Source organism: Vombatus ursinus, unplaced genomic scaffold (genome assembly GCF_900497805.2).
Source record: "Vombatus ursinus unplaced genomic scaffold, bare-nosed wombat genome assembly UNPS02014973.1, whole genome shotgun sequence".
Lineage (NCBI taxonomy): Eukaryota > Metazoa > Chordata > Mammalia > Diprotodontia > Vombatidae > Vombatus > Vombatus ursinus.
This window is the reverse complement of record NW_020954751.1, coordinates 1,331,776-1,358,767: the sequence shown is the minus strand read 5'-3', so window position 1 is coordinate 1,358,767 and position 26,992 is coordinate 1,331,776. Positions and strand designations below refer to the sequence as shown.

At 39.8% G+C, this 26,992-nt stretch overlaps 1 protein-coding gene across 2 annotated transcripts in view; it reads left to right on the top strand.

Annotated features, from left to right (window-relative positions):
- LOC114030634 (WASH complex subunit 5) overlaps positions 1-14,006 on the top strand; it is a 69,608-nt gene extending 55,602 nt beyond the window's left edge. For both annotated transcript variants that reach the window (XM_027845485.1, XM_027845486.1), the window contains exons 24-29: positions 354-457; positions 1,597-1,726; positions 2,417-2,513; positions 6,816-6,969; positions 12,248-12,335; positions 13,600-14,006. In XM_027845485.1, the coding sequence (XP_027701286.1) occupies positions 354-457; positions 1,597-1,726; positions 2,417-2,513; positions 6,816-6,969; positions 12,248-12,335; positions 13,600-13,656 (630 nt within the window). In that variant the 3' untranslated portion in view covers positions 13,657-14,006. The remainder of the gene's footprint in view (positions 1-353; positions 458-1,596; positions 1,727-2,416; positions 2,514-6,815; positions 6,970-12,247; positions 12,336-13,599) is intronic.
- The last annotated feature ends 12,986 nt before the right edge of the window (positions 14,007-26,992 follow it).

The following is a 26,992-nucleotide window of genomic DNA, read 5'->3' as shown; positions in this document are numbered from 1 at the left end:
TAGGAACTAATATGTAATTATTATTCCTACTCTTCAGGTGACAAAACACACAGTTTTTCCAAGGAGGGAAAAACCAAGTCAATAAGTATAAATTATAATCTGATTTTTGTAAGACTGAGCAGTTTGAGTGTATGAGGAAAGGTAATCCAAATTATCCTCCTGGATCTGAGATACCTACATGACCCAGGAAAATGACATGAACATGTCCTCCAAGTATATACTCCTCCTCCTAGTGCTCTTACCACCCTGCTGTACTTCATGACTTTCATGGGTCACACTTGGATGCTAGACATCCACCTTGGATGTGTTCACCTGACTTCACCTGGGCTTTCTCTTTCTACCTTTGTTTGTAGGTTGGACAGATGCAGATTTTGAGGCAACAGATTTCGAATGAGCTCAATTACTCCTGCAGGTTTGACTCCAAACACCTGGCAGCAGCTTTGGAAAATCTCAACAAGTAAGAACGAGTATTTGAAACAGCAGTTTGTGCCCCTAGGAAAGTTCTTGATTTAAAATCACACTTTTGCTCTTTTCTTAACTGCCCTTAAGGGTATTTTACAGGCATAAGTTCTCAAAAATTGATGATCATACTTTCATAGAATGATTGCATCTGTTACCTAGGCAACTAGGCGCTCGGCCTAGAGTCAGGAAGACCTAAATTCAAACCCAGCCTCAAACACTTACTAGCTGTGTGACCTTGGGCAAGTCACTTAACCTTTGTTTGCCCCAGCTTCTTCATTTGTAGAATAGGAGTAATAATAGCACCTACCTCCCAAGATGGTTGTAAGGATCAAATGAGATGATAATGGTAAAAGCACCTAGAACACAGTTTGTTCTATATAAATATTAGTTATTATTAATTATTGTCATCACTATTGTTGTTATTATTCTGAAGACTTTCTTTTCATTAGTATTGTAACTGATTTCTCTTGTTTTAAAGATTCTATTAACATATTCCAAATCAGTGCTTGGTCTCTAAATCAGTGCTTTAGAGAAACTGGTAATGAAATATAGTTTTGTCAACCTTTGAAAATCTCAGTAGTTCCTCAGATAGTTTTGGGTCATTTTGACTGAGTTTGATAAAAAAAAAATTTGTAGAATTATCATCTTAAGATGATGGGTGAGGACAGCTAGGTGGCACAGTGGATAGAGCAGCAGCCTTGGAGTCAGGAGGACCTGAGTTCAAATCCGGCCTCATACACTTCACACTTACTAGCTGTGTGACCCTGGGCAAGTCACTTAACCCCACTGCTTAGCCAAAAAAAAGCAAAAAGAAGATGATGGATGGGGACAGCTCGGTGGCACAGTGGATAGAGCAGGGACCTGAGTTCAAAATTAGCCTCAGACACTTACTAGCTGTGTGACAGTGGGAAAGTCACTTAACCCCAATTGCCTTAAAAAAAAAAAACCAGTATTCTCAGAAGATATCCTTAGGTTTCACCAGACTGCCAAAGGGGTCTGTGACACAGAAAAGGTTAAGAACCCCACCTGTAGTCTAATCCCCCTCCTTTTACAGTCACTTGTGCAACTTAAAGCTGTTGTATGAAGCATAAGTTTTTGATCCCTATTTTTTATCATTATTTTATGTTCACTTAGGGCTATCTTAGCTGACATTGAAGCTCATTATCAGGACCCTTCACTTCCTTACCCTAAGGAAGATAATACACTGTTGTATGAAATCACAGCCTATCTGGAAGCAGCAGGAATTCACAATCCACTGAATAAGGTCAGATTCTCATGTTTTTATCAGCTACTGTCAGGACCCTTCTTGCACAAAGAGCATTCTTGATAACCTCCATGCTCAGCCAACTCGACTCTAGTTTTCTGGTATTCAAGATAAATATTCAGAGTCATTATTATTATTGTTGTTGCAAGAGGAAAGCAATCTTTGGCACTTGAAGCATTATTAATTGAACTCTCTCCACTCCCTACCATGTATATCTCATCCCTTTGTCCTTTTTGCCCTTTCCCTCCAGTCCCTCTCTTCCCATCTTCCATTCCTCTCTGCTCTTTTCACCCTCCTATTTATCCTTCACCCTTCCCCGCACACATAGACTCGCTTAGGCCTGCCAGGGCACTCATGGGATTCATATTCAATGGGAAAATAGTGATACATTTCTGGTTCCTGACTGCTGAAGGGGGGGAGAGATGAAAATACTCCAGTCACAAATGAACCAGTCTGTTCGTTGAAAGTTACAAGTTTTTGAACATTCTTTCTGAAGAACAATCATAAATAATATGACAGCTTGGCACTTGAAAGCACTGATCAAGTATCTGCTGTGTTTCTAAGACAAAACTCAGCAGGCTCTACCTTCAGGGTGTTTGTGTTCTATTGGGGGTACAACTTGTAAAAAGAAAAGTAAAAATATGGTGCAAAGAAAGTTTGATTTTTTTTTTCTTTCCTTTCTTTTCCCAGATATATATAACAACAAAGCGTTTACCCTATTTCCCTGTGGTTAACTTCCTGTTCTTGATTGCTCAGCTGCCAAAACTTCAGTACAACAAAAACTTGGGTACTGTATCCATTTATTCTTCCAAGTGGTTAATGTTAATAATTAACTCAGTAACTGAAGAAACTCGAGTCTGTGAGAGAATCCTGACTGTCATACATGCAGACAAAAACATAAACATGTTTTTATAAGGTAAATGCCTTTATTCCTCTGAAGTGTGATTTCCCTTCCAAAAGTTTGAGCTAGGGATTAAATACAAGCCAGATCATTACAGTCAATTCTCAGGGATCCAGAGATTGATTTGTTTCTTCATCATCTCCCCCTTTGGCCATTTTACCCTTTTCAGTACATCTCTCCTAAGGTGGGCTAGGTAAATAGAAGACCATGAAACTCAAGCCAAATAATTGGACTGTGTTAGAGTGTTTGTAGTAAGAAGAGGGACATGAGAAGGGCGAAACAAGTTCCATTGAGAAATGAGGGAGTTGGACAAAATGAGTTATTACAGCCACATAACTGCACTTGATTTTGAGTTTACTATAAATGAATGAATGAATTTATGGTTCAAATTATTAGGAAAAGTAAAGAAACATTAAAGCACATTGCTGCAGATGATTCAGATACCCAGGTGAATCTTTGATCTCACTGATGTTGAGATTCCCTCCAGCGGTGAAGATTGCAACCCATCCATGACTACCCATCCTTTATAACTCTTACCAACATCCTCCCATAAGCTCAGCCCAGAGGACATACCTAACGTACTTCAGACTTTGCTTGCTTTCTCTTTGCTCCAAGAAGATACCTGGAGTAAGCAGACTGTCCATTGGTTATCCCTCACTCTTGCCATATAAGCAGCTCATATTTTTCACTCATACAACTCTTCAGTGACATCCTTTACTCCATATTTCCTTCATAATTCCTTGTTTGTAAATGTGTTACAACCTGCTCATGCTCAGCATTCACCTCTTTTGTCTCCTTTGAGTGATCCCAGCATTCCAATCTGTATTGCCCTTGAATGATCCTCAATTTTAGATGCAGGATTGTGGTACAGAAATAAATTTTATTTTATAATATCCAAATCATTTTTCACTAAATATTTATTGGACACCATAAAACGATCCTATGGGGGTTAAGAATTGGATATGAGACCAACAAGGCAAGGTTCCTGTCAACAAAGACCTTATAATCTTATTAAGGAAATAAGAGGTCTACATGCAAAATATCTAAATAGCCATGAAAGGCACTATTTGTTGTTTTGTTGTTTTTAATTTATTATTTATTTGTTTTTGCTTGTTTGTTTTTTTACATTTTGAGTTCCAAATTTTCTTGCTCCCTCTGACCCCTCCCCCACCCACTGAGAAGGCAAGCAATATGATATCAGTTATACATGTGAAATGATGCAAAACATATTTCCATTTTAGCCAAGTTTCCCCCCCCCCAAAAAAAAAGGCAAGGAAAAATAAAGAAAATAGAAAAAGTATACTTCAGTTGTGCTCAAAGTTCATCAGTTCTCTCTCTGAACATAGATATCATTTTCCATCAAATCTTTTGGAATTGTATTAGATCACTGTATTGATCAGAGTAGTTAAATCCTTCACAGTTGAACATTGTTACAATATTGCTGTTACTATATACAGTGTTCTGGTTCTGCTCACTTCACTTTGCCTCAGTTCATGTAAGTCTTCCCAGGTTTTTCTGAAACCATCTTGCTCGTCATTTCTTATATAGCATGATAGTATTCCATCATAATCATATACCACAACTTGTTTAGCCATTCCCCAATTGATGGGTATCCCCTTGATTTCTAATTCTTTGCCACCAGAAGAGAGCTGCTAGAAATATTTTTTGGTACATATGAGGCCTTTTCCTTTTTCTTTGATCTCTGAGATACAGACCTCATAGTGGGTATTGCTGGGTCAAATTTTTGTAGTTTTGTAACCTGAAAGGCATTATTTGAAAAAGTACCACAATCGGTCATGTAGATAACCAGTGGTCGTGGAATTCAATACAACTTTGCCGTATCTGAGAATGTAACCCACTTTTTTTTTCCAGTCATTAATCAGTTGGTCTCTACTGATGTTTTTTATACTCATCACTCTATTCCCTAACTACTCTCTTTATCTTTAAGCTCCCCTCCAGTCTTTTACAGACTTGCCAGGTTAACTTACGATTTTGTTACTCTTCTGCTCGAAAACCTTCCGTGGCTTCCCAATGCCTACTCAACGATACAGATACTCCTTAGCCTGGCATGCAAGGCCTCATCAAACCTGGCCCTAATCTACCTTTCTAGCCTTATCACAGAGTCACAGAATCTTAGAGTTGGAGAGACAGTATAGTCCAACATTCCTATACCTTAAAAATATCTCCTCTATATAGCATTTCTTAAACTGTGGGTCACAACCTCATGCGTTTAAGAAAAAGTTTAAGAAGCTCTGCTGTATAATATACCAGACAAGTGATTGTTAAGCCTTTGCTTCAAGACCTCCGGTGAGAAGAGTCACCCACTGCCTCCTAAAAAAGCTCTTTCCACCTTTCAATAGCTTGAAATGTTAGAAGTCTGCTATTATATCAAGTCTGAATTTGCCTGCCTATAACTTCTAATCCATTGCTCCAAGTTCTGAATTCTGGGGCTAAAGAAAACAAATGTAATCCTTCTTTTCATGACATGGGCCTTGAAATACTTGAAGATAGCAAGTCTTTTCTTCCCTGGTCTGAAAATTCTTATTTTCACCGAGTCCTCAGGTGGCGTGACTTCATGATCTTTCACTCTCCTAGTTGCCCAACTCTCTCTTGATCCACTGAAATCTTACTTATCTTCTAGAGCCCCGCTAATGTGCTATTTCATCTGCAGCCAGAAGTAAGTAGAAATGGTCGCTCTCACCACCATTTGAAATTCTACAGCACTTTGTTTTTTGTAACATTCTTATGGTTCTCACTTACTGCCCTGTATTATAGTTATTTGTATACATGTCTTTTCCCCTCTACTAGATTATGACCACCAAAAGGGTAGAAACCATGCTTTATTCAGATTTGTATGCCCCAGAGCATCTAACCACATAAGCTCCCAAGAAAAATGTCTTGAATACATGCTATATTAGGTTTTACTCTGTTGGTCAAGGTCCATTTGAGAAATGATCTCAGGATTCATTCATTAATGTTTCCTTCACATTGCCACAAGTGTTGGCTGCAGGACTCCCAATGCAGCTACTAATGACTTAAATATGTTGTTCACTTCGTGAGTTTTTTTCACTGTGTTAAATAGTCTTTCTAGGCCTTGCTCCATTCTCATATTTATCCCTTTGGCTTCGTGTATCATTTTGATAGCTCTTGCTCATTCTGAATGGTTTCCCTGACAGGAGTGTTCTTAAGAAAATGCTTCACCAGCCTTAAAGTGCTCCATGAGTGTGAGTTGTCACTGTATATTATGATGAAAAGCGGGCAACCATTCCACTGAATAGTTTCACCTAAACGCCATGATAGGAAAAATTGTGTGACTGTGTTTCACATCAGCCTTAAATTTGACCAACATCAGAGAAGCACAAAATCTGCAATTTCATGGGACTTCAGATGTCTAGTTCAGCCTGAACAGACCACACACCTGTGGAGAGTGGGAATGTGAGCCAGGTATCCCAGAGGCTTTGCCACTTATTCCCTGCTGCCTTCGGGGAAGACACTGTCCTCAAAGCTGTCTCCTGAGATTCTCCTGTAGGCTTTGCTACCTTTCCTCATATTATGTGACTTGGGGCCCTCAGGCCAGGAGAAAGTCCCAATCTAACTGTGCCTCTTTTAAAAGATAGTATTGAACTGATTGGGAAAAAAGAAAGAAGAATCAAAAGAACAATATGCAGTGTCCACAGGAATGAAAATTAAGACCACTCTAAATGACAATAAAGTTCAATGTACATATAGCAGATAATTTCAGATGATTGAGGTTTAAACACATTTCATTTTTCTGTTAAAAAATGATAAGCTCTAAGAGTGGAAAGTTACATATGCCATCAGTCATAATTTCTATATGATGGCTTTGCTTAATTTTTTTATAAAAAGGTCCTTGGGAATGTTAGAAAGTCACTACTGTATCAAAACAAAAAGTATCTATAAAAAATAAAATGAAAATGAAGACTTCTTTAAAAAAAAAAAGAAGACGTTTATTAGCGTCGGCACATTCTCTCACAAAGGATCACAGAGTTAGAACTGGGAGAAGACCCTCAAGGTCGTTTAGTTGAACGCCGTCACTTCACAGTTGAGTAGTCACAAAGAGAAGTGACTTGCCCGCACAAGATCATTTCATAAACGGTTGGGTGGAGATGAGACATTTTGAGATTCCCATTGGAAGCACTTAACTCAGGTGTTCTATTTTGCCTTCAGGAATGGTCTGCCGAAAGCCTACGGACCCAGTTGATTGGCCTCCCTTGGTCCTAGGACTGCTAACTCTGCTGAAGCAGTTTCATTCCCGATACACCGAACAATTTCTGGCTTTGATTGGCCAATTTATCCGTTCCACAATGGAGCAATGTACAAGGTGAGAATGGTGTTCTTTGTGCAAGCTAGCCTCAGTTTTACAGAGTACTGATGGAGGGAAAGGAGATCAGTTCTAGAAATATTCCAGGTAAAAAACTCTAAAAATTTCTTACTGTAATAGGGGAAAGGAATAAGCACCTACTATGTTACAAGCACCATACTAAGCACTTTACAATGTTAGATCATTTGATTCTCACAATATCCCTGTGAGGTAGGTATATGTTGTTATCCCCATTTTACAGGTAAGGAAACTGAAGCAGACAGAGATTAAGTGAGTTGCCAAGCATCACACAGCTAATAAGTGCCTGAGGTTGGATTTGAACTCAGGTCTTCCTATCCTAGACCCAGTGCTCTATCCACTGGGCCACAATCTGTTTGCATAGAGCTCTCTGGAAGGAAGCCTGAGTGGTTATGTAATCTATGTTCTGCTTCTACCTTCAGGCACCCTTGCCTGACACTATGCTGATACCAGTCTAAAACAATGGAAGAAAGGCCAAAAAGATGGCCTTTCCATTTGTTAAGACCAAGGAAGAATATCTAGACCATTCTCGGGAGTGTGCATTTCTTCTTTTGTATTTCTTGAATCCTTATTCCTTCAACTTGAGCCTACCCTCCTTAATCTGTCCATAAACAAGATAAGGAATGCTAGTCACTGAGGTCTCTAAAGCAATGTGTACAAAGTCCTCTGCTTCAGGCAAAGTAAGATGGAGCCTTCCTTAGCCACTCTGACTGAGAGGGCTAGAATCAGGTCCGTAGCAATGAGGAGACAATAGAAACCTCTCTTGAAATAAGTATGGCCAAATGTGCTTTGGTAATCATTAAGGGTAAGAATGTGCAGTGGCATATCATCGTTGTTTTCTGGGTATAAATTGGATTCCAAATTATTAGCTACTCCCAACGACTAAATGCACAGACTTTTGTGGGGGATTAGAAAAGTTAGGATATCAAGTCCTAGAAGAATTTGAGCCCCTGGTAATAAAATGAAGGAATGAAGGAATGATAGAGAAATTGCTTCTTGATTTAAAAAAAAAAACTTCTAATTTATACTGTCCTTTTAGAACAAAAAATTCTGATGCTTTCTGATTCAGGTGTTTTCCCCCTTTCCAGTCAGTCGGTTATTAAGCTTTTATTAAGTGCCTAGTGTGTGCCAGCATTGTGCTAAGGGCTAGAGATATGAAGAAAATCAGAAGACAGCTCCTTAAGGAGCTCACAATCTAACGAGGAGACAACAGGCAAAGAAATACATACCAACAAGCTCTACACAGAAAAATTAGGAAGTAAGAGGAGAGAACACTAGAATTAAAAGGATTGGGAAAAGTTTCCTGTAGCAGATGGAATTTCAGTTGGGACTTGAAGGAAGCCAGGAAGCAAAGATGAGAGGGAGAACATCCCAGGCAAGGGAGATAGCCAGAGAAAATGTTTGAACCAAGAAATGCAGTCTCTCATGGAAGGTCCAGGAGGTCAGTGTCACTGGATTAAAGAATACATGATAGAGAATTGATATAAGATGACTGGGAGTAGGGAGCAGGTAAGGGCTTTAAACAGGAGGCTTTGTACTTGGTCCTGAAGGTGATAGGGAGACACTGGAGTTTAACGAGTAAGGGGGTGACATTATCAGACTGGATCTTTAAGAAAATCACTTTAGTGGCTAAATGGAGGATGGATTGGAGTGCGGAGAGAGTTGAGGCAGGCCAACTCACTAGCCACTATTGTAATAGTCTAGACATGAGGTGATGAGGGCCTGCCCAAGGTGGTGGCAGTATCCGAGGAGAAAAGGGGGTATATTTAAAAGATGTTGCAGAGGTGAAATCCACAGGCCTTAACAACAGATTGGATATAGAAGATGAGACACAGAGAGGAGTCAAAGATGACACTTAGGTTGCAAGCCTAGGTAACAGGAAGATGGTGTGGCCCCCTTCAATAATAAGGAAATTCAGTTGTTGAGTTTAAGATGTCTACTGGACATTCAGTTCAAGATGTCAGCCGAGAGGTTAGGGCAAGATAAGTAGATTTAAGAATCTTCAGCCTAGAGATGATAAAATGATGAGATCAGCATAGAGATGATAAGCTGTTGGGAAATTGAGAAGAGAAAATAGAGAAGAGAGCCCTGGGCAAAGCCCGGAGGGCATTCACTCTTAGTGCATGTGACCCAGAGGAAGATCCACCAAAGGAGACTGAGAAGGAGTGGTCATGTAGATTGGATGGAATCACTCCTGAAAACCTACTAAAAAGAGAGCATCAGGAGGAAAAGGATGATTAACAGTGTCTGCTGAAGGATCTCGAAGAATGGCCACGTTGGATTGAGACAAAAAGAAATGGACGTGATCCTGGGGGGTACAAGGGCACACATTTCACACATCTCTACTTCTCTTGGTTTTCTGGCTCCTGGGTATGCTGCCTATCTATATCTAGTGTCTATGTTGGAAAAATTATTCTTTTAGATTCATTTTTAGTAATCACAAAATCTTCATTTCTCTTTACAGCCAGTGTAGATCTAAAACCTAATGGCAGTGAGTGTGAACTCCTCTATCTCACCCATAGAATTATCAAATCTTACAGTTAGAAAAGTCACCATAGTGGCCTCTTCTCCAGCCTCCAGTCCATGCAGGAATCTCTTCATCATGCCTAATATGTGGTTATCTAGAGTGGTTGAGAACATTTCTGGTAATTAGGGAAACTCTACCTTGAGGTAGCCCATTAAATTGCTGGAAATTTCTAATCATTAAAAAGCCCTTCCTTATATTTGAACCTTCCTATAACTTGGCAATCACCATTTCCCTCTGGAGCCAAACAGAATCTATCTAAGCCCTCTTCCATGTGGCAGCTCTTAAAATGTTTGACACCATCAGTCATGACCCTGCTGAGTCTAATCATCACCTGCTTAAATATCGAGTTTCTTGACTACTCATCTTGTCCCACGTATTTGCAGATAGGGAACATTCTCTTAAAATGTACACCAAATTGGACATAATACTCTAGGTGTATGGTCTGACCAGGGCAGAGACTATTACTTCCTCATTCTGGATGAACTATGTCTATTAATACAGTCGTAAGATCTCATCAGTCAATTAATCATCAAGCATTTATTAAGGCTTGCTATGTACCAGACCCTGTACTAAGGGCTGGGGACAAAAAGAAAAAGGAAAAACAGTCCCTTCCCTCAAGGAGCTTATATTCTAATAAGGGAGACAATTTGTACATAAAGAAGTGTGTACAAGACACAGAGCAGCTGGAAGATAACCTGAAGGGAGAAGGCACTAACAGATGACAGTCCAGGAAAGACCTCCTACACAAGGGAGTGTTTGAGCTGCATCCTGAAGGAACTTGGAATTCCCTGAAGAGTCAGGGATGAAGTGGGACACCTTTCTTGGCCTGGCAATGGCCAATTCAGAGACGTAGAGACAGGAGATTGAGCCTCATGTGTGAAGAACAAATAGGCAGAATGGTTTCTTGACCATAAAGGGTAAGAAGGTAAGGAAACTAAAGCTAGGAAGGGGTCAGGTTGTAAAGAGCTTTACATGCTAGATGGAGGAGTTCAAATTTGAACCTAAAAGTGATAGGGAGCCACTAGAGGTTATTGAGTAGGATGGTGACATGTTCAGGCCTGTGCTGTCAGAAAATCACATTGGTATCTGTGAAGGATGAATGAGAGTGGGGAGAGACTTAAGCCAGGAATACCAAGTAGGAGGCTTCTATGATAGTCCAAGCAAGAGGTGATAATGACCCAAACTAAAATGTTGGCTATGTGGGTGTTGTGAAGAGGGTGTCAAGAAAAAGTTATTAAATGCCTACTGTTTGCCAAGCATTGTGCTAAGCACTGGGGATACAAAGAAAGGCAAAAGCCCCCTGCCTCCGAGGAGCTTGGGAGGGGGGGTTGGGGGGGGGGGAGGAACAACATGTAAACAACTATGTACAAACAAGCTGTGCACAAGATAAATAGGAAAGAATCAACAAGGGAAGGCACCGAAATTAAAAAGGAATTTAATTGGGCCTTGAAAGAAACAAGGAGGCAGAGAGGAGGAAGGAACACATTCTGTACATGAGAAACAGCCGGTGAACATGCCCAGAGTGGGGAGATACATCATGGAGGCCAAAGTCACTGGATCACAGCCGACATGGTGGGGGAAGGTGGGATGTAAAGTGTAAGAAATCTGGAAGGGCAGGCATGAGGCTAAGTTATAAAGGACTTTGAATGAATAAAGATAAAAGGATTAGTAACGGGTTGGTCATACGGAGAATGAGAAGTCAAGGGCACCACTGGGGTTACATCCCAGCCTCAGGGATGGCAAATAGGGCGGTTAGGTTTGAGTTGCCCAGCCCAAAGGACAGCCCAGTCATATGTTCCATAGGCAGTGATTCAGGAGTGGAGCACAGACATGAGTTCTTCTTCAGCTTCTTCGAGAATCCGGTGTGGGAACACAGATAACCTTCCCTTTGTCACTTAGTAGTCATCAGTTGAGAGTCGCTTGTAGCTTGTCACCCCATGGCCATCTGGGCGATGAACTAAGGTGGTCCTCAGACAGAAATTAAAGTTTCTCATCAGGCCCATACTCAGAGCATTTCTAGATTGATAGGACCTATCACAGTTTTCACTCCACCAGCTGAGCCTTCGGGAACCTGGGGTCACCTCCACAGCACCCTGAGGCATTAGAGGGAAATTTGACTGGGAGTTCTTTGACATCTTACAGGCAGCTAGGTAGTATAGTGGCTAGGGCACCAGGTCTAGAGTCAGGAAGACTCATCTTTGTGAGTTCGAATCTGACCTCAGGCATTTACTAGCCATGTGACCCTGGGCAAGTCATTTAACCCTGTTTGCCTCAGTTTCCTTATCTCTAGGAAGAGCTGGAGAAGGAAATGGCAAACCACTCCAGTATCTTTGGCAAGAAAACCTCAAATGGGGCCATGAAGAGTCAGACATGACTGAAAAACAACTCAACAACAAGAACAACATAGATTTAAAGCTGGAATGTAGAGACCATTGAATCCAGGCCCTTCATTCTACAGTTGAGGAAATTGAGAATAAGAGGTTAATTGATTTGCCCAGGGTCACATAGCTAATAAGTATCTGAGGTGGGATTTGAACCCAGATCATGACTCCAAATCCAGTTCTCTTTGGTCCACTATGCCATCATGCTGATCTCATAAGAAAAATTAACGAGTACAATTGCAATGTGTTCATTTGTTTTAAAATATGATGTTTAATAAAAATATCTTCCTTCAGTTGCTTACTAATATTTAAGAATGGCATTTATTGAAGTCCTGACCAATCTCTGTTACAGCCAGAAGATTCCAGAAATGCCTGCCGATGTAGTGGGTGCCCTTCTGTTTCTGGAGGATTATGTTCGTTACACAAAGCTACCAAGGAGGGTAAGAGAATGTGAGGAATAACCCGAGACAGACTGGGTGGCAAAGAGGACAGCAGGGCCTTAGCTCAGAGAACCGAGCCCAGCATGAGAACATTATGAGAACAAAGTAGGGGAGAGGCAGCCAGCCTTCCATGGGAGGTGGAGAGCTGCTCTGTACTCGAGAGCCACTAGACTGCCCTCCCGCCACTATAATGGAGCCCCATCTTCTTCTAGCTACCCCTGCCTTCTCCATGTGGAGGGCTATTGCCAGGCACTGAGGGAGAGGCATGCAGTCCCGTCACCACCCTGGGCCTTCGCCCAACAGGAGCTCCCCTAGTTGTTCAGACAAAGGTCCAGGACAAGTTCCTCAGATAGGGGAGAGCATATATGAAAATGTGTGTGTGTGTGTGTGTGTACGTAACATATCTATGTATGTACATCTTCACACAATATGTATATATACATATTCTATATACACACATATACATATATGGGAGTCACTGTGCCTTTTGAAATTAATAAGTAAACATATTCATCCGTGGCTATGGGTAATTATGACTTTATTTCAGAACCGCAGTTTTAAATGTCTATAAAACATCAGTATCTTTATGCCAAGATTAAAGCTACAATCACTAACTGTTCTTTCTGGAAAATCTCAGTTTGCTTTTTCATCTATGTCAGACACAAGATTCCTTCCTCAAGCGGGGCCTGCCCTCAGCAATTTTGTGAAGTGTCTTCTCAGCACTTGACCCACTTCCTTGACTCAGACCCAGGCACCTGTCCATCCATCCTGAGCCCCCCCATTCCTGCCCTCAGACCTGCTATTAAACTTATCCCTGCTAAGGTGTGAAATGACCTCTAAGATCTTAACTGGTGAAGGGTTAACATCTCTCAGGGTATAACATCTCTCAGGGTATTTGAATTCTCATATTAGACTTACACAAATATTCACGTTCCAGAGCAGTGAAACTCCAATGATGAAGTCAGGAGCAGGGCCAAGAGCCCTCAGTGCCCTTTAGCACAAAGTCTAGACAGTGACCAGCAGTGTGCTTTTAGCGGCTGTAAGGCAAACATCGTGATCTTGTTATCAGGGACAGAACCCCAAATATATTTACCAAGATTTTTCCTCTGCTATGTTTATCTTATTCCAGTGAGAAATAGAATTTCTTTACCTTGGATATCCCTTAAAGAGAGAAAATATTATAGGAACTTATATATGGACTGTTTAGTATTTGCTCTGAATTTGATTATGTAATAAATGTTTCATTCTGCTTTCTGGGTTTTAGGTTGCTGAAGCACACGTGCCTAACTTCATTTTTGATGAGTTCAGAACAGTCCTGTGACTTTTTTAAAATAATAAAAGGAATGTCCTTGTAAGTCTCCCACCATCATTGAACTTGGAACATAGGAACAAAATTCAACAAATCATATACCTGCATTTTTTTTTCCTTCAGCGTGTGGGAAACAGTAGTCTGAACAAGATGGATCTCACAACATTAATTAATGTCATTGCCATTGTTTAATCATGATATTATATGCAATTTATATCATGTAAATGCAGAACACTTTTGTACTGCATATTATAAATACTGAATATAATTGCTATGGACAAAAACATTTAGTTTTATGTTCGAAAGAGCTATTTGTGCAACCTTGACTTTTATATTTCAATAAACAATACACATACCAAAAATATTTATTGTATTTTTAAATGAGTCAAAATAATTTATTCCCATATAAATCCTTTTGCAGCAAAGAAAATGATGAATTTTAAGTGGCTTGTGAATCATGTAATACCACCTCAATCTGTACTTTTGTATTGTATGGTCTTTCTAAGAATTGAGGTAGCGCTTTAAGGTTTGCTAAGCGCTTTACAGATATTATTTTATCCTCACAACCCTGGGAGGTATTATTATCCCTGTTTTGTAGATGGGGAAACTGAGGCAGACAGAGGTTAAGCAACTTGCCCAAGAGCACATAGCAGTAAGGGTCTGAGGCTTGATTTGGATTTTGGTCTTCTTAACTCCAGGCCCAGGGCTCTACCTACTGCACCATCTATGTACCTACATAATAATAGTAATAGTAATAATAACCAGTACTCCTATAACACTTTTTTTTGTATCCAATCCTGTGATTTCCTCGGCATAGGGAGCTCCCTGATAAAACATCCACCAAAGTACATCAGCAATTGTAATTTATAGCCTCAGAGAGTTGCCCTGGGCATTGAAGGATTAAGCAGCTTGTCTAGAATCACACAGCCAGGGTGTATCAGACCTGGAATTTGAACCCACCTCTCCCTGACTCCATGGCCATAAGAAAGATCCAGGGTTCCCCTCTGCCTTTCACATTAACACTTCAGATTTATAGAACATTACATATACATTATAGCAACGTAACTATTCAGTTACCAAAAGAGCACACTGGAAGTGAAAAAAGGAATCACTGAAGCCACTTTCTGAAAGAGTAATATTTATAGTCTTGAAGTTGAAAGGGATCTTAGAAGAGACAGTGAACTCCCCCACCCAAGGCAAGAATCCCCTCAGATATTCCTGGCTGTTCTTTAATGTTTTGTAACAGAAATAGAGACCACTAAACCATATACAAGCATCCCTGCAGGCTGTATACTGACTTGGAAAACCACATGTTAATAATATCTACATTTTATTGTATTTTATTTGTTTTCATTAAATATTGCCCAATTACATTTTAATCTGGTTCTGGCTGCACTCAGGAGAGTTGTGGGCCATATGTGTGTTTATCGCCTCTGCTTTACCATATCTTCCATCTTCTTGCGTGTTTCTAATGATGGGGAGACGGATTTTGTTATTTCAGGTTCCATTATTGGACAGAGATTGTTACAAAGCTCTACTACGAGAAAAATATTCCCACCAAATTTACATGATAGATAACTGCTACCAAATCACACTCACAATGCATAGCTTCCAAGGTGAAAACCTGGGTTTTATTATGGTCAAGCATGGGTTCAGAGCTCAGAAAAATAGCGCAACACCCGATTGGTGTTCTCACAAAGCTTATATAGATCACAATTGTGTTAGAAGGACAACAATCTCCTACATCCTTGCAGGTCATAAAGGCACATAGACCTAGTCACATTAAAGTGAAGTTTCCAAGGTTAAGAGTTCACAGTGGGCTAATTGAGAAGAGAGATTTAACATGTTACAAAAACAAGCACAGGGTTGGATCCAGGGGGTTCCTTCCCCAAAAAAAACAAATTAAAATACTTTAGGAAGTCCTAACTCCCTTTTGGCTTCTTAGTTATTTGAGATTAGATTTTTAACAATCCTTGGAACAAATTTCAGCCAGCCAAATAACCTAGACAAAAAAAATGGCCCCAAACCCTAAATTAAGAATTCTTACGACAATTCCTGAAATCTGCAATATTGATTGGTTCTAATCCTTTCCTCTGCAGCAAAACAAGAAATCTATTCTTATCCCACCTGTCAGGATCCAAGACCACCCCTCTCTTTTTACTCCTCTCTTTTTACTGTTAGGAGACACTCTGTTTTCCAGAGCTAAGGCCTAGCAGGCAACTATGCCCTGAGCTTGGCATAACAACAATCCCTTGCATTCACCCTCTGGATGAACACCACTGCAGCTAGATCATAGAACCGATGGTCCCTGGTCTCTGGCAAGCACCGACAGGCCCAGACACGAAGCCCCTCCTATGAATCCGCTTCTTGTCACTAGACAACCTTGCCTCACTGTTGCTGTTCTGCCTCACTACTGTTGCTGCACTATACTGTTTGAGTCTTTGTGTAGCCACAAATACGTAAATCAAGGGCTAGCCCCACTGCCTCGGATCTCCTACTAGAGGAGGCCCAACACGTGTTGAATTTCTCTCCCCCAGCAGAATAAAGAAAGCTTTTTGCTTTTAACCTGTGTGACCTCTTTGGTATTTTTGGAATTAACAGTGCTTGCAAAACCTTTGCAACTCTTTGGTCATTTGTTACCAGAACTGAGAAACCTAATGACAGCTCTTCAAGTGTTTGAAAAATTTCCACTTAGTCTTCACTTCTGCATCCTTAACTTCTTCAACTATTTCTTGCATGACACGACGTCTAGAATACTTACTTTTTGTTCAATTGAAGCTTTTTTAAATTGACTAATTTAAGACTTAGCTACTACCAAATTAATAAATACAAAAATTTCAAGGGATTTTAAATTATTTGAGAGTACATTCTGAAAATAAACACAACACATGACCTCGTTCACTTTAATTCATCAAACAGTGACATCCTCAGAATTCCTATTTCAATGTTTGGTGTTATAGAAGTGACCCTCAAATTTCAATGGATAGCAGCAGAATTTAAACCCTCCATCTCCTGACTCCAAATGTCTTCACTGGCTGGCCCCCACGCCTCCCTCTCCTCATCTCCATCTCCTTGCTTCCCTGGCTTTCTTCAAACATCAGCTCTATAGTCCCACCTTCTGCAAGAGTCCTCTTCTAGTCTTCCTTTATCTTAGTGCCTTCAACTCTGAGATTATCTCCAATTTATCCTGTATATATCTTCCTTGTTCATAGTGGTTTGCATGTTGCCTTCCCCATTAATTGGTGCAGCTAGAAGTGCCAGGCCTGGAGTCAGAAAGACTCATCTTCCTGAGTTCAAATCTGGCCTGAGACACTTACTAGCTGTGTGATCCTGGGCAAGTCACTTAACCCTGTTTGCCTCAGTTTCCTTATCTGTAAAATGAGCTGAAGAAGTAAATGACAAACCACTGTAATATCTCTGCAAAGAAAAACCCAAATGGGGTCATGAAGAGTCAGACATAACTGAAAAACAACTTAACAATAACAACAATGTATATTTGTCACAAGGATTTTGTTTTTCCTTTTTTGATGGTAGAAGGGAGAAGAGATAGGAGGGAGAAAAGATGGATTTTCATTCACTGAAAAAAAAATGAAGTACATTTAAAAAACAACAAAAACTATTTGCGATTGGTTAAAAAACAGAAAAACAAAGGAATAGAATAGAGTAGATAACCAAAACTTAGAAGCAAACAGATACAGCCTGAGGTCTCATTAACGCAAGGACACAAAACACGTGGAAAAGAATTATTCGACAAAAATTATTGGGAATATTAGCAAGCAGTTTGGCAGAAAATAGGTTTAGAGAAGACTAATATCTTATATTCCACAAAATATTCCAAGTGGATAAATTATCTAAATATGAAAAAAATCACATCTTAAAAAAGAAAAAACTTACAGAAGAGTGGAAGGTTGTTTTTGTTTGTTTGTTTGTTTGTTTTACAACGTTGGTTAGTGGGAGAATTTACACCCAGACAAGGTATAAAGGCAAAAGACAAACCATTTTGATTACATAAAATTTTAAATCTTTGCATGAATGATTCCATGCATCCAGAATAAAAAGAGAAGTTATAAATGGGGAAAAGATTTTTAAATTAAGCATCTCTGATAAAAGTATGACATGCAAAATCTTTAAGAAATTGACACAAATCTCTAAATCTAAAAGCCATTCCCCAAAAGATAAGGGATCACAAGCATTTATTAAGTCCATACTATGGGACAGGTACTATGCAAAGTGCTTTACAAATATCTCAATTGATTTTCACAACAACCCTGGAAGGCAGGTGCTCTCATCCCCATTTTTACAGCAGAGGAAATTGAGGCAGACAGATTAAATGACTGACCCAGGGTCACACAGCTAGATAAGTGATTCAAAGATATGAATCAACAGTTTTCAAAAGAAGAAATGCAAACTGTCAACAATATTTAAAAAATACTCCAAATAGTTAAGCCCCAATTAAAATCCAACCTGATACAGAAAACTTTCCCCCAATCCCTCTTAATTCTACTGCCTTCCCTCTGTTAATTATTTCCTATTTATCCTGTATATAGTTTGCTTTGTATATTTTGCTTACATGTTATCTCCTCAATTAGATTGTAAGCTCCTTGAGGGCAGGGACTGTCTTTTGCCTCTTTTGTGTATGTCTCTACTGCTTAGCACAGTGCCTGGCACATAGTAGGCAATTAATAAATGTTTATTAATTGATTATTAATAAGATGAATACAAATTAAACCAATTCTGAGATATCATCTCACATTCATCAAATTGGTAAAAATGGTAAAAGATGAAAATATTCACTGGTGGAGAGACTGTGGGAAGATGGCATACTAATATAGTCAGTGTTCTTGGAGATATGAATTGATAGTGTTGAAGTTCAAGGCAGGTTTTAAGGTTGTCTCAAAAGAATTCACAGATTCAGACCATCTCAAAACCAAGAAAAAGCATCTATTGAGAATTATGCCTCTCAGAAAGAGGGCTGTGCTCCAAGAAGAAACAGGCCCCTTGGCAGAATAGGATAGGGAATTTTACAGAATGAATGAAGCTAATTACATAACAGAATATATGAATATGCATTGCAGAATATATGATTATTAAAATAGAAGAAGAGTTTATTAAAATGAGGAAGGGTCCTCACCTTAGTGAAACAGTACACATCATTACCCATAAGGCATAGAAAAACCCATTGCAGAGTGGGGGGACACATTTATGTATGATAATGGTATTATGATAAACCTTTCTAGGTCATAAGTTCACCTTAAGACAATTCTTTGCTAGTACTGTGCAATGTCCACTTAGGCTGTGATTTAGTGGTCAAACATCCTGGTCCATGTCCTGTTGGTGTTGCTTTCTGATAGGCTGGCTATTGTGGTGCTGTCTGAGGCTAAGTAGATGATGTGTTTGAGAACATGGGCACACCTGCTATTCTAGTGAGGCAGTGAGGCATATGAGAAAGTTGTAATATTGAGTCTGGGGGCAGTGGCTAGGATTCTATCACTCTCCCCTCAAAGAGCTGGGGTCCAAATTCATTAGGAAAAGGGATAAAGGTCTCGGCTTCTGTAGCGTCTTCAAACTGACAAGGAGCATAGAGATGTCCCTGCCTCAGCGATCCCAAAGGGGATGGGGAAGACGGGTGTAAACTGCACATGAGCCATGTCAAGGGGATGTATTATCGCAATCGGGGGCTCAGGTTTCTCCTGCTGCTTGTCTGGAAGTTGAAGAGGTCAGGCTGGAGAAGACAAAGCAGACCAAGAGATTTAATATACAAGGGCCAAATAGTAAAAGGAGGAAAAGAATGAGAAGGGAAGTTAAAAAGGGAGATAGAATAGAAAGTAACCAAGAGCCCCAGGTGGAGGTGGTGCCACCAGAGATTAGGTCATGATGCAGTTCCTTCATCCTTCCTGGCTTCTCACGTATTTTTTCAGTCCTGAGCTCAACCTGATATGAATTATTGAAGCACAGACAACAAGATGCATTAGCAACAGCACAGACTCCTCCTTCAGAGGCCAAAAGATAATCTAGGGCCATTTGATTGTCAAGGACCACATTGACCAGAGAATTAAGAGATTCCTAGAGCTCAAGGAGTGACTGAGAGGTCTCCCTGACCATATTTCCAAGTGTCTGGGTGATATTAGCAAGTTCCTCCTCATGATCTAGAAAAATTGCAAAGCCTTTAAGAAAAGGTGGAGTAGAGGCAGGTAGGTGGTGCAGTGAATAGAGCGCTGGTCTTAGAGTCAGGAGGACCTGAATTCAAATCTGGCCTCAGACCAAACACTTGACACTTACTAGCTGTGTGACCCTGGGCAAGTCACTTAACCCCGATTGCCTCACCAAAAAAAACAAAACAAAACCAGAAAGAGTGAATCTGGTGAATCACTTACCAATCAGAACAGCAGGATCTCCAGGACAAGAGTTTCTCAGTTAAAAGGGTTAAACTGTAATAATTTAAATAATGAACAGGGACTGCTTTCCCTTCAGTGCTCCAGGCTCAGCCTGAAATGGGAGACATGAATATGCTTTTTCTTTACTTGATCTCAATCCACATATTCCTCTTTAAAGGTAGCTAGGTAGCTCAGTGGATAGAGTGTTGTTCCAGAAGTCAAAAGACCTGAGTTCAAATTCAGCCTCAGACACTTCTAGCTATGTAACCCTGAACAAGCCACTTTCCCTCCATCTGCCTCAGTTTCCTCAGCTTCAAAATGAGGATCATAATAGCACCTACCTCCTGGAGCTGTTGTATCAAATAAAATAATGTTTGTAAAGTATACTTGGCTTGGTACCTGGCATATAGTAGGTGTTTAATAAATGCTTATTCCCTTCCCCCTTTTAGTATGCTCATCTTGCCATTGAGTACCATTCTAGAATCTTTTCTTCTACTCACTGACAGTCTATCCATTCTGCTTAAGTAATGAGAAGGGACAGCCTCAGTTGGCCTTCCTAATATGCCTGGTCAGGTAGAAGGCCCCACCCTTACTCCTGTTTCCTTTGACTTCCTTGTGCCCCATCTGGCTTTGTTGAGAAGAAAGAAGAAACAGTTCTCTAGTGGCGTGATCACAGTTTAATATAGTCACATGTCTTTGTGAAGCACTTTCTAAGGTATTTTTCATCTTGGTGTTTTCTTAAAGGGGAAGGGAGGAGCTGGGACCAGCCCCGGGATTTCATCTGGGGAGGGGGCACCTGAGGAGCAGCCTCGTCTACCAAAATGGGTAATCATTTTCTCTGGGACTCGTGGAGAGCTGCCTGGGGTTTGTGAAAAACAAAATCTACCTTCAGTTGTCTCCACTGTCGGTGTCTCAAAGCTTCTCGTTTTACTGTGTGACGGTTCAGTGTGTTTCAGAGCTGAATTGTCAGTTTTTCTGCCAACTAATTTTTTAACTGCACTGGCTTTCTTCTATTTGAGTAAAAGTCCTGGTTCTCTCCTCTCTCAACAATTTAGCTGTGTATGTGAAAAACACAAACATTCAGTTCTTTCTGTAGCAGCCATCTCAGATCCATCGGCTCTCAGACTCAGACTGCCTTGTTTTAAAGAGACCCTACTCCCTTTTCAGTTTTAACTGTTGAAGGACACTTCGTGGGCCATTCTGGAGCATTTCAGGGATTTTCAAGGGTAATTTTGACTTATTACACAGAGTCTGCTCCTTGGGCACTGACTTTAGAACCTGACCCTTACATAGGATAGGATTCCACTGCAGAGGATCATGGGATATGGGATTAGAGCTGAAAGAGCCCTCAAAAGAGAAGGAAACTGAAACCCAGAGAGTGTGACTGTCCAAGGTCATGCAGGTAGTAAACAGCAGAGCCTGGATTTGAACCCAGGACGTCTGACTCCAAATTCAGCATTATCTCTACCATACCACACTGACAGAAAGGTGCCATATATAACTAAATATTCAGAGCAGCACTCCAGTAGCAAGACCATCGACTGGGGGAATGGCTGATTATGACACAAGAATATGATGCAATGTAATTGTGTCATAAGAAATTGTATGAGGATTTGTAGCAACCTGTGAAGACTATTAAATAATGCAGGTCAGAGAAACGCAGGAAACCTGCTGAATAAATGGCTATTTTTTAAAAAAAAAGCTACTATGTGCTAGGCACTATGCTAAGCAAGGCCACATGAAAAAAAGTAAGACACAAATTAGAAATTCTGAAAACCAAAGGAGAGATTAATAAAATTGAAATTATGAAAACTATTGAACTAATAAATAAAACTCAGAGCTGGTTTTATGAAAAAAGTAAAACAGCCCCTGTCCTATCCTTCAGGTGTTTGTATTCTTATGATATCTAGGGGGCTGGGTGCTAGGGAAGGGAATTTGGGTCTGTGGAGTCTTAGAATATGAGTGGAGAAGTAGGCTATTACATTTTTTTTGAGTGAAGATTTGTATTTAACATGTTGCAAATTTAAGTAAAAAAACAAAACAACAAACAACAAAGCTCATGTCATCTGAATCTGCATATTTTTCTTTCTTTTCCTGCTTGGCAGCTACATTAGCAATCTCCTCAGCAGGGGCAGCATCAGCTACTAGACAGGTCTTGCAACTTTGACATTACAGATGAGAATTTCAGTGTTGACATTGGACAGGGTCCTTGCAAATAAACCAGGTCAGAATGGTTTGACATTTACATCTGCTGCTCTAATGCTGGAATTAATTTTATCCTCCAGCACTGTGACCTCAATGCCAATATGAAGGATGAGGGCGGAGTGGATTCAGGCAAATTGGCCATTTCACATTCTGAGCAAAGGTTAACTGTTGCTTAGTGCTAGATACCTAGCCCAATGGGACCTTAGTTTCCAAGGAAGAACTGAGCGCCTTGCAGGCAAATGAAGAGAACACATACCCTTTCCAGAAGCAATGCTAGAAACTATTTGATTACTATTGCCAAAGCAAGAATCGGCAAGCACTTTTATAACAGTAAAAAAGTGGAAACAAAAGAAGTGCCCATCAGTTGGGGAATGGCTGGACAAACTGTGATAAATGAACAGTAACAGAATTTTATCATCCTCTAAGGAATATGAAATATGATGAATTCAGAGAAACAATCACAAGACTGATTTTTTAAGAAATGCCTACCACATCTGACAGAAAAGTAATGGACTCATGCAGATCATGAAATATACATTTTCAGAGCTGGTCACTATATTGACTTTTCCCCTAGGCTGTATATATTTGTTACCAGGCGAAGGCTGAGTGGTGTAGATGTAGGTGGAGACTGGAGTTCAACAAAGTTGGAGACATAGATCTGGTAGTCATACAAATAAAGAGGATAATTGAATCTATAAGTACTGCCGATAAGGTCGTTAAGGGAGAGTGGTTTTAGAGAAAGACCAATAGCCAGGAGTGACCCCTATGGTTAAAGGATGCATCATTGACGATGATACAGAAAGAGACTGTGGAGTGGTAGGCATGAGTAATAATGATAATAATAATAATAATGATAAGCTTATATAGTGCTTTATATGCTATACATATGTGTAATTAAAAATAAGGGAAGAAAAGAATATAGAATTCTTTTATCATCATTTACTGACCTTTCATCTCTCCTATGCCTCATTGACCCTCACCGTCCACCCCACCCTATTCTTCCAGGCCATCACTGCTACTCTGATATCACTTTCTTCCCTTGACAATCTAACTCTATACTTAATCATTTCAATTATATATGTATATATGTGTGTGTGTATATATAGATAATCTATATAGATACATGTACCTATATAGATTATAGACATATATCTATTGATTTGCTTGTAATATATAGATTATAGATATTGATTTGCTTGTAACACAGATTTACTTGTATTATATAGATTATAGATATATCTGGTATAATTATAATATTCTATATATTAGATATACAGACATATATAGGTATATATATATATATAATCTATAGAGATATACAGATACAGATCAATCGATTTGCCTATCCTCTTCCCCTACTATTATCCACTTCAATACTGGATTACCCCCAAAATCTGCCTTCTCCACTCCTGCTGCACAACTGCTAAGCCCTCCTGGTGCTGCTCATACCTTGCTAACTTGGTTCACTACAAATTGACGTTATAGAATCTCATCTGTGAGCTCACTGCTACATGGCAGTCCTTTTATTCTTCCTGGATTGACCCCTGAAGAAATGAAATTGATTCTCAATCTCACACCCCTCAGCAGTTTTTCAAAACCTTTTCTTCTCTCTTTAAGTCAACAGCAACAGCTCCTCAAACCATTCCAGATGAGTGCGTTCTACTGCACTGATAATGGAGTATTTATTGTGAGCTTCCTCATCTCCCCTACTCCACACCTCAAAATTCCTCAACATTTATTTTAGAGTAGAATCCTCCTTTCCTGTTGTGTATGAGGAAGAAATTACTGCACTCCTTACAAAGGCCAACAAACCCTCTGCTTGTGCCTCTATTTGGGGGAGCACCTGAGTCAGCATGCTCACTGCTCTCTAAGTTCCTCTCCCAACTTGCTGGACTTCTCCCTCTTACCCTTTTATAGGTACCTCCTCCATCCTGCCTGTATCTGATCATCATCTTCCCTTCTAGAATGTAAGCTCCTTGAGGGTGGGGACTGTCTTTCATTTTGCTGGTATTTGTATCCCAAGCATTAACAAATGCTCGCTCTACCTATCTATCTATCTATCAATTTATCTACCTATATTCCTTTCTTTTTTCTTTCTTTACCTTCCTTCCTTTCTATCTCTTTCCCTCCTTCTTTTTCTTTCTTTCCCCTTAATCCCATCCCCTCTCGTATTTTCCCATTTTCTCCAAAAACTTGCCCCATTTATCATCACTTCTTTCTCATTTTTACCTGTATCATTGTTAATCCTGGCAAGTATGCTAAGGTCTACCCCATCCTTTAAAAACGTTCACTTGACCATGCCAGCCCCTCAAGCTATTACCTTATATTTTTCTTTTCCTTTTACTCTTTTCTCTTCTGTTTCTACAGTCTCTCCCTTGATCACCCCATTCACACACTTACACTACCACAAGCACCATCAGCAGCAGCAGCAGCAGCAGCAGCAGCACCTGCAGCAGCAACAACCCTTAATCTCTCTCCTGAACTCCAGCCCCATATTGTCATCAACTGCAGAATATTTCCTCCTGAATACCTGGTAGGAGGGATCTCAGACTCAACATATTCAAAATGATTCATTATCATCCTATTTAAATCATCCCTTCATTCAAATTTTCCTTTATCTAATGGGAGTACCACCTTACCAGACACCCATGCACATAACTTGGAGTAATCCTTGACTCTTTCTTCTCTTTCACCTCCATATCCAATATGTCAGGGTCTTTTGGTCAGTCCTACTTCCATAACAAACATCTCTTACATCTATCCCTTTTTCTCTACTCAACCATCAACCTTAGTTCATGCCCTCATCACTTTTCCTTTTTTAAATTGTCTCTTTGATTTATTCTTTAATTGTGCTTTATTTAACTAAAACACTCCCAAAAAGAGCACCTCCATATACACAGAGGAACATAAAAAGAGGATTCTATATAAAACCATGAATCTCCATTTCATACCACTTGCTAAAAAAATTATGTAATAAATTGTACACATTACTTTCAAAACTACCCTGCTTGCCTTACCACTTTTCACCTGTATAATAGTCTACTAATTGATCTTTCTGCTTCTAGTTTCTTCTGTCTCCAATCCATCTTGCACACAGGGGCCAAAGTTAGCACATGTCTGACCATGTCATTCACCTCTAAAACCTTCACTAGCTCCCTATTGCATCAGATAAAATAGATATCTCAGTCCAAAATTTAAGACCTTCCACATTCTCACTACCACCTTCCCTTTCCCATTTGATGTCATACTTGTCAGAATTGCTCTATCCATTGTGCCACCTAGCTGCCCAACTTTCCTGAGAGTCACTAACAAATGATGTCCATCTGACTGAACAGTTATAACATTTGCTTTTCCCTCCTTTTATCCTCACACAAACACTCTGTTGGTGTTTCCATGCCCCTCTTTCAGATTTTTGGATTTTGACAGATAAATACCTAATATTATCAGGCTTAAATGTGATAATGTATGTAAAGTGCTTTGCAAACCTTAAAGGATTCTAATGATTTATTCTTCTTTTGAACAGGTATACCCTTTCCATGGGGGCCACCTTCCAGTGATTCTGATCTATATCTTGCCACTGGACCCAGATGGCTCCAGAGGAGAAAGTGAGGCTGGTGACTTTGCACAGCCCTGTCTCACATAAAGGCAATTCACGTACAAGTCAAGACACCATCCTCCTGTTGTCATTAGCCCTCTTTGAGAAGGAAGGGCAAACAACAACAGCCTTTCCATTGCCATATGTAAGTCATGAGTCACCATTTCACTAACTTTCTCTTTTTCCATTAAAATCTCAAGTCTACTTTATTTTCCTTATTTGGAATGTAGGGGTGTGTGTGTGTGTGTGTGTGTGTAAATGCATTTAGATCTTGAAGTATTGTTCTCAAACATTTAATAAGCACCTACTGTGTGCCAGGTACTGTGCTAAGCACTAAGACGGAAGAAAGGTAAAAGACAGTCCTGCCCTGGAGGAGCTCACATTCTCATGGGGGAAACATGTAAATAATTATGTATAAACAAGCTATAGACAGGATAGATTGGAAATAATCCACAGAGAGAAGGAACTAGAATTAAGAGGAATAAAGACTTCTTTTTTAAAAAATTAGTTTATTTTGATTTATCAATAATCACTTCCATATGCTTTTGAGTTTAAAATTTTTCTCCCATTTCCTCCTCACCACCCTCCCCAAGACAGCACACAATCTGAAATAGGCTATACATTTACATTCTTCTTAAACATATTTTCACATTAGTGATGTTGTAAGTGAAAATTAAAACCAATAGGAGGAACCATCAGAAAGAGGAAACAAAACTCAACAGAAGAGAAAAAAAATAGCAATTCAACTTCCATAGTTTTTTCTTTGGATGTGGACAGCATTTTTCATCATGAGGCCTCTGGAGATGTCTTAGATCCTTGTATTGCTGGAAAGAGTTAAGTTTATCACTATTAGTCATCACACAACGTAGCTGTTATTGTGTACAACAGTCAGTTCACTCAGTACCAGATCATACAAGTCGAGAAAGACTTCTTGTAGAAGGTGGGATTTTAGCTGTGACTTCAGGTAAGCCAGGAAGCGGAGATGAGGAGGTAAAGAATTCTATGCGAGGGGGACAGCCAGTCCAGAATCAGGAGATGGAATGTCTTGTTTGAGGAATAGTAGGGAGGCCAGTGTCACTGAATCGAAGATCATGTAAAGGAGCATAAGGTATAAGAAGACTGGAAAGGGGGGGACGTTAGGTTATGAAGGGCTTTGAATGTCAGGTTTTATATT